This window comes from Pteropus medius, unplaced genomic scaffold (genome assembly GCF_902729225.1).
Source record: "Pteropus medius unplaced genomic scaffold, Ma_sr-lr_union100, whole genome shotgun sequence".
Taxonomy (NCBI): domain Eukaryota; kingdom Metazoa; phylum Chordata; class Mammalia; order Chiroptera; family Pteropodidae; genus Pteropus; species Pteropus medius.
In genome coordinates this window covers 13,496,661-13,511,033 of record NW_024351729.1, presented here as the reverse complement: position 1 = coordinate 13,511,033, position 14,373 = coordinate 13,496,661, and the positions used below count along the sequence as shown (strand labels likewise).

General features: G+C 34.8%; 1 protein-coding gene, 2 non-coding genes and 1 pseudogene across 9 annotated transcripts in view; 2 read left to right on the top strand and 2 right to left on the bottom strand.

Moving 5' to 3' along the window:
- INO80D (INO80 complex subunit D) overlaps positions 1 to 14,373 on the top strand; it is a 64,717-nt gene that overhangs the window by 23,653 nt on the left and 26,691 nt on the right. For all 7 annotated transcript variants that reach the window (XM_039844531.1, XM_039844530.1, XM_039844533.1 and 4 more), the window contains 2 exons: positions 1,133 to 1,241; positions 13,020 to 13,244. In XM_039844531.1, the coding sequence (XP_039700465.1) occupies positions 1,133 to 1,241; positions 13,020 to 13,244 (334 nt within the window). The remainder of the gene's footprint in view (positions 1 to 1,132; positions 1,242 to 13,019; positions 13,245 to 14,373) is intronic.
- LOC120587915 (small nucleolar RNA SNORA25) lies at positions 5,137 to 5,258 on the bottom strand. The gene has a single exon (XR_005649101.1). It is a non-coding gene; the product is annotated as a small nucleolar RNA SNORA25 (small nucleolar RNA).
- LOC120587931 (5S ribosomal RNA) lies at positions 5,446 to 5,564 on the bottom strand. The gene has a single exon (XR_005649108.1). It is a non-coding gene; the product is annotated as a 5S ribosomal RNA (ribosomal RNA).
- Positions 14,146 to 14,264, top strand: LOC120587838 (uncharacterized; annotated as a pseudogene).

Below are 14,373 nucleotides of genomic sequence, written 5' to 3'. Positions count from 1 at the left end.
ATAGTCATCTTGGAACTAGAGTTGAGGTTTCTTTATGCCAGCGGCGATGTGTTATTTAATTTTAAGAATTTATAATTTGCATTTCAGTTAACTTTTAAAAAATTTCCCTATCTGGCACATATGAACTCATTTGAATTATGGAAGGAATCTGTGAGGTCCTTTTTGGTATAACTGCATCTAATGATTTTTGAGCATCAGGAAGGAAGACATAGAATACTAGTTATCAAGGTCTCTGAGTTTCATAGCGATATGAGTATATTAAAGCTATGCAGTCCCACCACTGTCATATTTTAGGCCGTGCAATGTCAATATTTATCATGACTGCTTCAAGAGATAAAACTTCTGAAAAGGTAAAGCCTTTCTGTTGGAAGCTAACAATTATCCTATTAAAAATAATAGCATTTAACAAAATCAGTAAGCATTGTTCATAGTATGTTTCTCTACTTCTCCCTCTAAACTTGTTTTTCAAAATGGAACACAAAATGTGGCAGCTCTTGTATAAAAGAATTAAAAGAAACCTAAGAAACATCAGAAATAGAACATTGCCACCCTACCCTGTCTGTAAAAAGCAGCCCCCAAGGAGTGGCCCTGCCTGGTAGAGAGAGTCCTTTTCCCCAGAGGTGTTGGGCAGGGGGGGATGGAGTGTCTTTGCCTTTGACAGTTTGCTCTAGGGCCCTTCTGTGTTGAAGTATAGAGTGACTCCACTGGCACCTTTTGACTTTTTTCTTGCCTGAACTTATTTTCTCACCTTCTTGAATATTTTTATGTTTTTTTTCTGATGTTTTAGTGTATGATGTTTTGATACTTAAGAAAATCTTTTTGCTTTTTTTTTTTTTTACTTCTAACCCTGTCTATGTTGTTTCTACTCCATTAGTGACATATCTGACAAAAAAAGTTCATCCTTGGAATATAGCCCTTTTTCTTACAATGTCGTTATTTTAGGTCTGAGTATCTATCATACATTCATTATTAATATCTTTGTTAGACAGGGATGAAGCTCATCAGGAGGCATTATTCACACTATGATGGTACTTGCTAGAAGTGTTAGGTTATGTATTTTAGGTCGCTTTTGATCTAAATTTTAAATAAAAGTAAATTTTTCTAACTTGAAATATCTTCTTATCTGTTCCAGGGTTGGACTGGTCTGAAGAAAGTGGAGAAGAACTGGAGGACTCAGAGCAGGCTTCGCCATACCAGGTTGCGTGGTCCATTCGAGAAACCCTCAGATATGAAAGACACATGTAAATCTTCTTTTTACTTTCATTCTTAAACTACCACTGTAGTAGATTTAATCCTTCGTATATATACACATACCATATATACATATATATCACATATAAATACCATTCTATTTTTTTTTATTGGATCCAGTTTCGTTGTAAAAGAGGTAAAGTAGATTCCACTTAGGAAGAAATGTACTATATTATTTGAGGAAAGTTACTAAATTTTCTTGGTAAATTTGTTTCTGTACCTTTCTCATTATCATTGAAGGAAATAATTGTAGTAGAATTTAGAATTTTAGACCTTAGAGATGATCTGATCCCATTTTCTCATTTTACAGAAGAGAAAATCAAGGCCCAGATGGGTCAGAGAACTTGCATGGAGGGCTGGTTGGAGCCCTCTGTCTGACCGCTCCATGTCTTCTTTGGCTCTGTCTCCACAGGAGCTGGAAATAGTACTGTTTATTTCACCTTCTACAAGATCTATCCTTTTTTTAGTATTTTAATGTGCTGAATATTTCTAATGTGCTAAATGTTTTCAAGATAATCTCATTAAATGTTTTTGATATCTACCTTATCAGGAAGCTATAGATTAATTAATGCACAGCCCCTTCAATGATAGTGAGAAAGCCGGTTTTCTTTCAGTTGACTGCCTTAGCCTTTTAGGGATTCACTTGGTGCAGTGTGACATTACGGAGATAGAGCCTTATCTATGGACCAAAATATCACTCACAGACTCAGCTTATTATTTTTTAAAGAATATTGTGATTTGAATAGATGTTCAGCAAGATAGAGGGGAGATCAGCTATCTGCCCCAGGCCAACTCGTAGAATTTCACAGTTTGTGAAATGGACCTATGTTATAGGGTCTGGTTTTTTAATGTACAGGGTTAAAAATGTGATTTGTTAGTACAACCAAAGGTGTTAGGCTTAGGGAACTGATTCACTAGAAGACTAATCTATAAACCAAAATGCCAATTTACAGTGAGAAATATAATTATTAAGTAGTATAAATGTTCCCTCAGAAGATATACCTGAGAAGCAAAGTATAACAGAAGTTTATTTGGGCATGGAATTAAGAGCAAGGAGAAGTAGTTGGATTTATTAATGGCCAATGTCATTAAATTCTAATAGCCTGATGCATCTCTTTCCACCCTTGAGATTTATCTCCCATGTAGTTGTCCCTGCCTCTCCTGTCTCCTAGTTAGTACTAGAGAAGCTATACTTTTTTCTCTCTCTCTGAGGTTCCATTTTATGTCATTCAAGACTGTTTCCTGACCATTAGCATATTCTTTCTGTCAGATAGAAGTGCAACTGAACTTAAGTTTTCTTACTTACAGATAATATCAATCATGCTCCTAAGGTTGATACTCATATCAGCTTAACTTGACTTGGGATATTTTAGGTTAATTTTAGAAATTTCTGTAAATGAGGTAACAAATACATGCTCAGCACAGTACCTGGTACATGGGAAATGATTGCTAAATGGTAGTTATGATTTCTATTTTTGTTTTCAAGGTGACCTGGACATCAGTATTGGGAGTATTTGCTTTATATTCTTGCAGAGTTTGCAGGATATTTCTTAAGCTGTTTTAAGCTTGTGACCATCCTTATTTTTCTTCTTCTCTGGCATTTTACTTTCTTGGCCACTTTTTCTAACTTGCTTCCTCTTTGACTTACCACAATATTCTGCTTTCTTGGTTCTTTTCCTTCAGTATATTTTTCTCCTTTTTATAAGCAGTTATCCTTATTTCTTGCCCAGCTCTCACTTTAATCTTTTCTCCTTCATTTTTATCTCTTCATTTATTTATTCACTCATTCAACATATTCTTGTTCAACTCTTATTATGGTCTAGGCATGGAGCACTCTATTCTTTCTCTTTGATGAAACTGAGATTGAATTGGTTTACCATTCTATTTATTCTGCAACTTCACACCTGTATCTGCCACTGTGGCCTATCACAGGAACCTCTGTCCTATATTTTAAATTACTTATATATAGAACAGCTTTATTCCAGTGTCTTGTTGCAGCTGCCTGTCATTTATTGTACCTTATGCTTAAATATAATAGAAAATAACTGTAGAAGAAAGTTTGGTCTTGTTTTGGCAAAGGTCCCTTGGTTACTTAGTTTAGTTGTAGATGCGTATGCCCAAGTAGATCTCTCAGGCTTTTACTTATGTATCAGTAGCAGAAATAAGTTGGTATCTTTAAATGTGTTGTTAAGGAACAGTAATTACTGTCAATAACTGCTTACCATTTCATATTTCTAATGATGCCTTTGATAGAAAAAAGTTCTTGATATTAATGAGTACAATTTATTAGTCTTTTCCTTTATTGTTGGTATATTTGTGACCTGCTTAAGAAATCATTGCTTACCCAGGGCCATGAAGCAATTCTCTCATATCATCTTCTAGAATCCTTATTGTTTTACTGACAATCTTTATGGGATTTATTTTTGTATAGTTTATATATGATGTGAAGTAGGGACAAGGATCATTTTTTCCATGTGTATTTTCTATGTAACCAACATTCTATTAAAAACAGTTTTTTTCCATTGCATTGGAACCCTTGACATATACGTGTATGTCTGTTTGTGCATTTTCTATTCTATTCCATTGGCCTGTTTGTCCTTGTGCCAGTACTACACTGCTAGATTCGGTTTGCTAATAATTTTTGCCTCTATGGCCATAAATGAGATTTTCTTATGAATTTTTCTTTTGTCATATTTGCTTTATTAGGTTTTTGATGTCAAGCTTATGTTAGCCTTATTAAATGAGAATATTCCCTCTTTTCTGACATTAGGAATATTTTGTGTATGATTAGAATTATTTTTCTCTGAATATTAATAGAACTCAGGAGTTTTCTATGCGTGTTTAATAAGAGATTCAGTTTTAGTTAACAGAAAGAGGACTTCAGATATTCTGTTTCTCCTTGAATCAGTTTTGTAAGTAATGATTTTTTTTTTTTTTAATTTTCTTTTCAATTAAGATTTTAAATGTTTTGGCCTAAATTTTTTTATTATATAATTCTTTCTTTTTGATTTGTTATCTGTGGTTATAGCCTTCATTCCTAATATTATTACTTTTGTCTTTTTATTGCCTTGATCAATCTCACCAGAGGTTTTCTATTTTATTGGTGTTTTTAGAGAACCAGATTTGATTTTTCTCATCCATATATTTGTTTTTTATATATTTGTTTTTTATTTCATTGATTTTTGCTTCTGTGTTTATTTTATCTCCTACATTGTTTATGTTTATTCTGTTGCTGTTTTTCTAACTCCAGTAGTTAAATGTACATTTCTCTTTATCTTCTTTAGGATTTATTGGTATCTTTCATCAGTTCTGGTGTTTTTCTCAGCCATTATCTCATGAAATAATGCCTTTACCCCATTCTCTCTGTCTGTCTGTCTCTCTGTCTCTCCCCATTTCTCCTGAAAATCCATTTTGACATGTGATGCACCTTTTCATTCTGTCATCCATTTCTTTCATATTTTTTTCTTACCTTATCTCTTTGTACTGTATTCTGGGTAATTACTTTATCTTACATCTGTGTCTAATCTCCTGTTAGAGCCGTACATTGAATTTTAAACTTTAGTTATTATATATTCCATTTCTAGAACTTCTCTTTAGTTTTTGTTCACATCAACTTGCTTGTTATTCGTATTCTTAAGCCTCTCTTTTATTTCTTGAAATATCTTACACATACTCATTGTATAGTCTATGTCTGATTGGTCCAGTATCTGAAATTAGCTGTCTCTTGTTTCTGCCAGCCCATACTCCAGGTGCCTTGTTTCCTTTTATGTTTGGTGAATACTTAAAAAGTATATTTTTTTGTCTAAAAAAGAGAGTAGGCAGTGGTTAAACTTGGGAGACATTTATTTACTTCCCCACATCCCCAATTATTGATACATAGCTAAATTTTATATCTCCTCGGGAAAACATAGTACTACTGAGTGACTGTTACATCCTATGGAGAACTTCAGTCATTGGTCACAGTGTTAAAAAGATCCTGGTCCCACAAGCTCTCTTTGAAATGACCTATAAAATTTCTTTTGAACATTAAAGTTCCTAAAGAAAAATTGTCTGTGAAAATTTTTTTAACTCTGAGATGAAAGTGGATTCCCCCAGAGAGGATTTATGTTTGCTTCTTTAAAGTACTTGAAACACTACCAGTCTGAGACCATTCTTTTTTTTTATTTTTTATTTTTTCCTTATTTATTTTTTTTACACCTACAGCACCTGGTCTTCCTAGGTGGTCTCCCATCCAAGTACTAATCAGGCCCAACCCTGCTTAGCTTCCGAGATCAGACAGGATCGGGCGTGTTCAGGGTAGCATGGCTGTAGACCCATTCTTTTTTTAAAGTGGTAAAATATACATAATATAAAAGTTACCATTTCAAGCATTTTTTAAGTGTACATTTCAGTGGCATTAAGTACATTCACATTGTTGTGCAACCATCGCCACTATCCATCTTAAAACTTTTTCATCTTAAACGGAAACTGTACCCATTAAACAAAAACTTCCCATTCCTCCCTCTTCCCAAGCTCCTGGCAACTACCTTTATACTTTCTGTCTCTATGAATTTGACTACTCTAGATACCTCATATAAGTAGGATTATACAGTAATTGTCCTTTTCTGCATGGTTTATTTTACTTAGTATAAACATTTTCAGGATTCATTCATGTAACATGTATCTCTTGAGATGATGTAGTTTTTTTTGTCTTAATATGGTCTATAACTTTGATTTTCATACATTGAATTCAGTTTTTATTTCTTGGATAAATCCCATTGTGGGATATAAACTTTTTTGACATCCTGCTGGATTTGGATTTTTTGTATTTTGTTGAAAACTTTGCATCCGTATTCATAAGGGATATCAGCTCGTAGTTTTCTTTCTTTGTGATGTCTTTGTTTTACTTTGGTATTGGGGTGATACTGGCCTGATAGAGTTGGGAAGTGTTTCCTTTTCCTTTTTTTTTTTCTTTTTTTTTTTTTTTGAAGAATTTGTGATTGATTAGTGGTAATTCTTTAAACATTTGGTATAATTCACCAGCGAAGCCATCAGATTAGGGGGCTTTTCTTTGTGGGAAGTTTTTGATTACTAATTCAATCTCTTTACTTGTTTAAAGATTTCTTCAGATTTTGTTTTTTTCTTGAGTGAAAGTCAGAAGCTTGTGTCTCTCTAGGAACTTGTTCATTTTATCTTTATTATCTAATTTATTGGCATACAGCTTTTATAATAGTTCCTTATAATCTTTTTTTTTTATAAGACAGGTAGTAATGTACCTGCTTTCAATCCTAATTTTGGTAATTAGAGTCCTCTCTTACTGGTTAGTTGAGCTTTAAGGGTTGTCAATTTTGTTGATCATTTCGAAGAACCAGTTTTTGGTTTCATTGATTTATCTCTATTATACTTTTTCTATTCTTTTTTCATTTATTTCTTTCCTATTTATTTCTTTCTGCTTGTTTTGGGTTTAGTTTTCTCTTCCTCTAATTTCTTAAGGTGGAATGTTAGGTTATTTATTTGGTATCTTTCTGTTTTAGAAAAAAATGTAGGAGATTATAGCTACAAATTTCTCTCCAAGCTTCATCATGAGATAAAAGAAAAGATAGATTGATCTCTGTCCCTAGTTCCTGACACAGGGCTCCTAAAACCCTTGTAAATTTCTAAGTTATGAGAGTACTAGTAGCATCTCTTTTTCTTATGAGGCGACTCTACATGGGCTCCTGGGTGGCTCCTGAATGGGTGCTGGTCACCAGAAAGACCAAGCAATCATTAGAAGCTTGGAAGTTTTAGCTCCACTCCCAATCCTCCAGAAAGGGTTGAGGGGATGGAAATGGAGTTAACAATTGATCATGCCTGTGTGAGGAAGCCTCCATAAAATCCCAGCAGTGGGAGGTTTGGAGAGCTTCTGGGTTGGAGCTTCTGGGAGGGTGCCGGGAGACTGGTGTACCCCTTCCTATGAACCTTGCTTTACACATTTCTTTCATCTGGATATTCATCTGTATCCTTTAATAAACTGGTAAGTGTAAGTAAGTTTCCCTAAGTTCTGTGAGCTTCTCTAGCAAACTAATCAAACCTGAAGGAGGGGGTCATGGAAACCTCCAACGTATAGGCAAACTAGACAGAAGTTGTGGGTAATCTTGGGACCCACCACTTGTGATTGGCATCTGAAGTAGGGTGGGAGAAGTCTTGTGGGACAGAGCTGTGGGATCTGATGCTATCTTCAGATATAGGTAGTGTTAGAATTGAGTTAAATCGTGGGACACTAAGCTAGTATCACAGATAATTGCTTGGTGTGGGGTAAAACTTCCACACATTAGGTGACCAGAAATGTTTTGTGTCAGTAGTAAATGAGACTCATAGAAAAGAAACACAGTAGGGAAGAACTGGATTTTTCCCTACTCAGGAAGGAAAAATTTGAGTTTTCCTTTTATATTCGTCAATAAGTTATAGTACCTGTATCATTTTCACTTATCTCGAAATATTTTCTATTTTCTCTTGTGATTTATATTTTCACTCATTGATTATTTAGGAGTATGTTATTTAATTTACACATATTAATGAAGTTCTCAAATTTCCTATAGTTATTGATTTCTAATTTTCTCTGTCATCTTTAGAAACTTTGTAGGTTTAACTTTAGCTTTAATATTTAGGTCTATAACCCATCAAATTTTTGGTGTAGCGTGGTTGGGGTCAAGGTTCATTCTTTTATATAAATGGATATTTAGTTGTTCCAGTGCTATTTGTTAAAAATACCTTTCATTTTCCATTCAAATGCTTTGACACCTTTGTCAAGAATTAATCAACTAAATAAATGTGAACTTATTTCTGAACCGTTCTGTTCCATTGATTAAATTTTAGGCTACTTCGTCTCTCTTACTGTAGTTTTAAAGTAAGTTTAGAAATTTAGGAGTCCCCAACTCCTGGGCCTTGCACTGGTACTGGCCAGTGTCCTATAAGGAACCAGGCCGCATAGCAGGAGGTGAGTGGTGAGTGGATGGGTGAGCAAGGGAGGAAACAAATCTTCATCTGTATTTGCAGCCACTCCCCAGTGCTAGCATCACCCTCTCAGCTCCACCTCGGATCATTAGGCATTAGATTCTCATAGGTTGGGGACCGCTGTTCATTAGTTTGAATCCTACAACTTAGGTTTTTGGGGTTTTTTTTTTCATATTTTGACTATTCTGGGTACTTCGTATTTCCACAGAAATCTTATCATTGTCACTGTTTGCAAACTAGCCAATTATGATTTTGTTTTTTTATTATAAATCAGTTGGTGGAGAATTTATATTTTAACAAAAGTAAGTCTTCCAATCCATGAATATGGGATACTGCTCTAGTTTAGGTCTTCAGAATTTTTTTGCTTACTATTTGGAATGAAGATCATGCACATCTTTTATTATATTTATTATGAAGTATTTTGTTTTTGATGCTGTTGTAAACTGAGTTGTAAATTTATTTTTCATTTGTTTTCTGCTTATGTAGAAATAAAGTTTATTGTTAGATTGATCTTTAGCTGTTAATATATACTGCAATTTTGATACATTTACTTATTCTAGATTTTTTTTGTAAATTTTTTTTTTTTTTTTTTTTTTTTTTGCAGAAAATCATGTCGTCTGTGAATACAAACTGTTTTACTTAAGCCTTTTGTTGCTTTTTTGGCCTTATTGCATTGGCTAAGACTTTCGATAAAATATCAAATAGAAATAGTGAAGATGGACATAATTGTCTTGTTTCCTTTTTAGGGGTAAAATATCCATGAAATTTTGGTTTAAAATAATTTTATATATATATATATGGATTACATTTATTTTCAGATTTACTGATCATTTCTGTTTGTCTTTTATTGTTTTCTTATCTTTTTAAATCCATCCTTTAAACATTTCATACATAACTTTTATATTCAGTATCTTATAATTCCAACCTTTGGAGTCTTTCCTTGTAAGTCTATATCTGCCATTTATTATTTTTTCTTTTTGTCGTACAAAGTGGCTTACCTTTTCCTGTGCATGGTAATTTTAATTTTTTAGGTCCTAGACTTATCCTAGAATCTTAGGTTAAGCTACTTCATCTTGTTGGGATGAGATTTTATATCCACTGTTAGTGCTTCTATCATCATGTGCTCTGAGTACAGCCCATTTCCCCCTTTGTTCCCTGCTTCCAACTTTAGCTTCAATTTTATTTTTTTAAATGTTTATTTGCTTTTTTTTTTTTTTTTTTTTTTTTGACTAAGCAGTTTGAGAAAGATTTCCTCTACTTCCTTTGAGACCAAAAATGCATGCATAAGTAATCTTATCTTGTATGTAGGTCCCCAACCTTTTTGGCACCAGGGACCAGTGCTCCTATGAGAATCTAATGCCTGATGATCTGAGGTGGAGCTGAGGCGGTGATGCTAGTGCTGGGGAGTGGCTGCAAATATAGATGAAGCTTCACTTGCTTGCCACCGCTCACTTCCTGCTGTGCGACCTAGTTCTTAACAGTTGACCAACGGGTACTGGTCCACAGCCCCAGGGTTGGGGACCCCTGCCTTAGGGTATCTAAATTGCCATATTTCCATAAGTCTTTTATTTGTTGTTGTTGTTGTTGTTGTTTGTTGTTTCAATTGTTATCTCTATGTGAATAACTCCCAAATCTTTTTCTCTTGTCTGATCTTTCTTTTGAGTTTGAACTACCTATCAAATAATTCTCTTTGAATATTCTGCCAATACCCTAAATTCAGCATTTCTAAATTAAACTCATTATTTTTCTGAATATGCGTGCCTCTAATATGTGTGCCTCTTTTTGACTCCCCTATTTTTATCAGAGATGTTAGCGTTTTGCTCTTATTTTAATAAAGTAAATTAAAATGAATGTTATTTTGAGAGCTTCTTGTCATACCTTGAGGTGACAGATAAATAAACCTGCTTATATTTGGAATTATTAGTAGCATTTTAATAATAATAATAATAATACCTGTACTTATATTGTGATTTCACATGTTATTTTCTTTCATTCTGTTAACAGCCTTAGGGGATAGGCAAACCAGCTAGCTTTATCTCTAATTTCTCAGATGAGGAAACTTAAGGAAACTAAAACATACTGAAAATGCAGTAGGTGCCGGGCCTTGTCAGCTGCTGGTAAATGATGAATATCGGCCTTTTTCTTCACAGTTTGCTGCTTTTCCTCAGCAACCAGGTTTGAAATATTAACGTCATAGCATCTTAGAAATGGGAGACATCTTGGAGATTTTCTGTTTTAGGGCTATGCCACCTATGGTCTGTGGACCTTTGCCAGTCTGCAAACTTCTGATTACTGGCCCACAGCAAGATAAGTATGGAAATTATGAATAAGCATTGAAAACTTTCATAATGGTGTGGAATCCAGGTGCATCTTTCCATAGTTAACTTGAGAACCACTGAGCTAGGCTATTCCTCCTTGTAGTAATAGTCTTTTCAAATAACAATTTTAGCAAGTGATTTACCCATCTTAGCTTTACTTTCCTTTAAAGTCTTACTATTTCTCCTCTTCTTCCTTTATTAATGGCACTTCCATTCTCCTAGCTCTGCAGATTCAAAGTTATTGAGTCATTATTGACTTTCTTATCTTTCATATCCAGTTACCAAATTGAGTTAATTCTTTAATGATAATTGCCCTTATATGTCTAGTTCTTTCTATTATCTCTGTGGTCTTCTACTTTCAGTCACTCCCATGTCGTTCAGTTGTTAGTTGCTGACTCTGAAACCTGTATCTCTTCCCTAAATATGTTCCAGTTTATCGTTTCCAACGGTTTTTCCACCTTCCCTTTGATACCTCATCTGTTCTTTAAATTCCCTAGGTCTGAAATGGAATTTATTTCCTGCCCCAGATCTGCTCTTGCTCCTGTTCCCTGGTCTTTCCTGATGGAAACTGTTATGTGGTAAACTGTCCCTTTCATTTCCTTGGCCACCCGACAGAGTCAGCCTTGTACATGCCCCTTACTTCTCACCCTGGTCCTGCTGCTGCCACCCTGGTGCGGCCCCTTGTTATCTCGTACCTGCAGTTGTACAATTCCTCGCTTTCTCTTCTTCCATCTCTTCCTCCGCTTATAGCTTCTGACAGTATCTTCTTTCTCATACACAGCTCTATTACTATTACTTCTTTTCTTAAAAATCTACAAGGTTCTTTATTGTGTGTGGTGTTCAGGTTTAGGAAGTTTGCCTTACCCTACCTACTCCACACCTTAGCTAAGTCGAGCTACTTAGTACTGGCTGTTCCCCATCCTGTTCATCCATGTATCTTAGCTCATGTGATTTTATCCTTGTGAGGTACCCTTTGAACTTTCATAGCACTTTTTCTGTGCTTATGTCACTTATTGTCGTCTACGTCACATTAAAGTTATTTATAGCACTTACGGCTCTAACTGGAACTCTCAAATGAAGATCTGCTGTTGGACTTGGGGGAACAATTCAAAATAAAGATTTCTGGGCCTCATCCCATGGAAACTCTTGTTCAGTAGATCTTGTGGTAGGTCTTGGGAATCTGAAATTTTAAAAAGCTCCCAGGTATTTCTTTTGAGGTCAGCTATTTGAATCATTGGTTTGTCTGCCCCCACAGTTTTAGTTACTAATTCCATTCTCTTTTGAATTGCTTAACTTTTGGGATGCGTTTATCTTGTTTAAATTGCATTACAAACTCCTTGAGATGTTTTGTCTCTCCTCTACAGTACTTAACATAATAGACATACAGTAACTATTGAGTGTTGAATAAATGAAAAGATAGTAGTAAGATCCTTCAGTTGGTATATCGGTAGTAGAATGCATATTAAAGAGAACATATTTCTTAGGACATATGCTAAATGGAAGTTTATAGAGTAGCCTGTTAGTGGGCTATGCTGAAGGAAAAAGGAGGCATACCCCCTAAGAAGAGAAATCAAGCAATGATTTATAGAAGATTAGAAAATATATAGTTTATAGTGTCACAGTTGTGTTATATATTTGTTAAGATAGAAGAGAAATAAGTTAAAATAACATGGTTCAGTTTTTAAATCTATTGTGCATTATTCGTAACAGTAAAAAGTGAGATCATATTTGTTCAATAGAAAAGTGACCTTTCCGACCTCACCGATGGTGGACATTGCTAACTAACCACAGCACTCTCTCATTTTGAGCCTAGATGTGCCTTAAGTATCCTTTTCAATGGAGCACTCTAGCAGGGGCCACCAATCAATTAACATTAGTGTAATGACAGAAAAAATTCTGGTATATGAAATGTTGTTTAGGATATCTCCTGTAGTTTAAAAGAAAAAAAAAAAATCTGTAAAATGATTGTGATCCCTACAATCAAACTTCTTTAAGTGCTTTGCAAGAAAAAAATGGTTAAAAATCGGTACATCTAAAAGGACAGCTGTTTGATAATGCGCTGTTAGAATTCACTGCTCTGTTTCTGGTATGACCTACCTGTCTTTTATGAAATTATGCTGAATGTTAACTTAAAACTGCCATGTCATTTGCTCAGACTTTCTTTAAGTAAAGGTAAAGAAAATATATTGTTTCTAAGAATTCCTAGTCATTTAAAATTTAGAAGACACTAATGCATCATCTGATTATGACATGCTAACAATAACAAGGTTAAGCTTCTTAAAGCATTGGTTTGTTTCTACCGCCTTACTTATTGCTGAAACATTGTGCTTATTTTTCAGCTCTACTGGACTTCTCTTCCTCTAGTTTTGTTGTGTGCTCACATGCCACAAGTTTTAACCGTGAGCATCCAGCCACTCTACCTCCCCTGCTTTTCCTCATGTTTAATCAATTGTTCACTTCTCTCTCTGCACCTTCCAGGTCAGATGATGATGATACGGAGAGTAGGAGCGCCAGGGTGACCCAACTTTGCACTTACTTTCAGCAGAAATATAAGCACCTCTGCCGCCTGGAGCGGGCAGAATCTCGTCAAAAGAAATGCCGGCACACGTTTAGGAAAGCCTTGCTGCAGGCGGCCAGCAGAGAGCCAGAGTGTACTGGTCAGTTAATACAAGAGCTGCAGAGAGCTGCATGCAGTCGAACCAGGTTAGAGCCCTCCACAGTCCCTGTTTCTAAGACGCTTGTCTTAGTCTGTTTTCTGTCTCTTTTGAGAAGGTAGTTGAGTCAACAAGAGCAGTGGGCTTTTAAGCATGAAATATTTATGCATTGTATTTTGGTTTTGTTGCTCAGACAGAGTTCTACATGGGTGGCAAACTAATACTGCCATGAACTGACAGTAAAATTAAAGCATTACTGTAATTTTGCTAGAGTTTGTTGAGAATTTATTCAGTAAAGGACTAGAGAGTGTTACCTGTCTTTTAAAAAAATACAATGCTTAGAAATTTATGTTATTTAAAAGTAACATTTAGTTCTTTTACTTCAGAGGTAGCATTTTACATTTTTACTTACATTATTTTATAGTATTCTTTCAAATATGTTTTCTTTTAACATATACATTATCACCCATGTTGTGTTCAAAATATTTTATTATGTTGAATTTCTTTTGAGGAAAAATTCCTCTGTTTATAGTTCCAATACTTGCTTATTATGAAAAATTTTTTAAATAATAGAAAAAAGAAGGTGGACATCTCCATAATATCACCATTCACAAAACAGGAAGAACACTGTGAACATTTTGATCTGTTTCCTTCTAGTCTTTTTCTATGTGTGAGTATGTGAGTTGTGTGTGTATGTGAAGTCTCCAGTGAGCCATGTGTTTGTATTAAAAAGCAAAATCGAGATCATGCTATATGTATTTTTTATTTCCTACTTTTTTCCCTGTTTAACACTAAATTATGATCATATTTTATGATATTATTTTAAATGACTTTTAATGGTTTCATAATACAGATGTCAATCCTTAGACTTTTTCTGTTTTATGTATGTAATTAAGCAAAGTTGGATCTGACTGTTTATGTGTTCATTTTTTTTCCCTTAAAAATACATAGTCTAGGGCCATGCTACCCTGAACAAGCCCAATCCCATCTGATCTCGGAAGCTAAACAGGGTCGGGCTTGGTTAGTACTTGTATGGGAGACCACCTAGGAAGAGTAGGTGCTGTAGCTGTAAAAAATAAAAAAAAAATAAGGGATCGTAAGCTGACAAGATTCCATGCAGTCTGTGAGGTCAACCAAGGGTTGCCTCGCCTAGATAGATAGATAGATAGATAGATAGA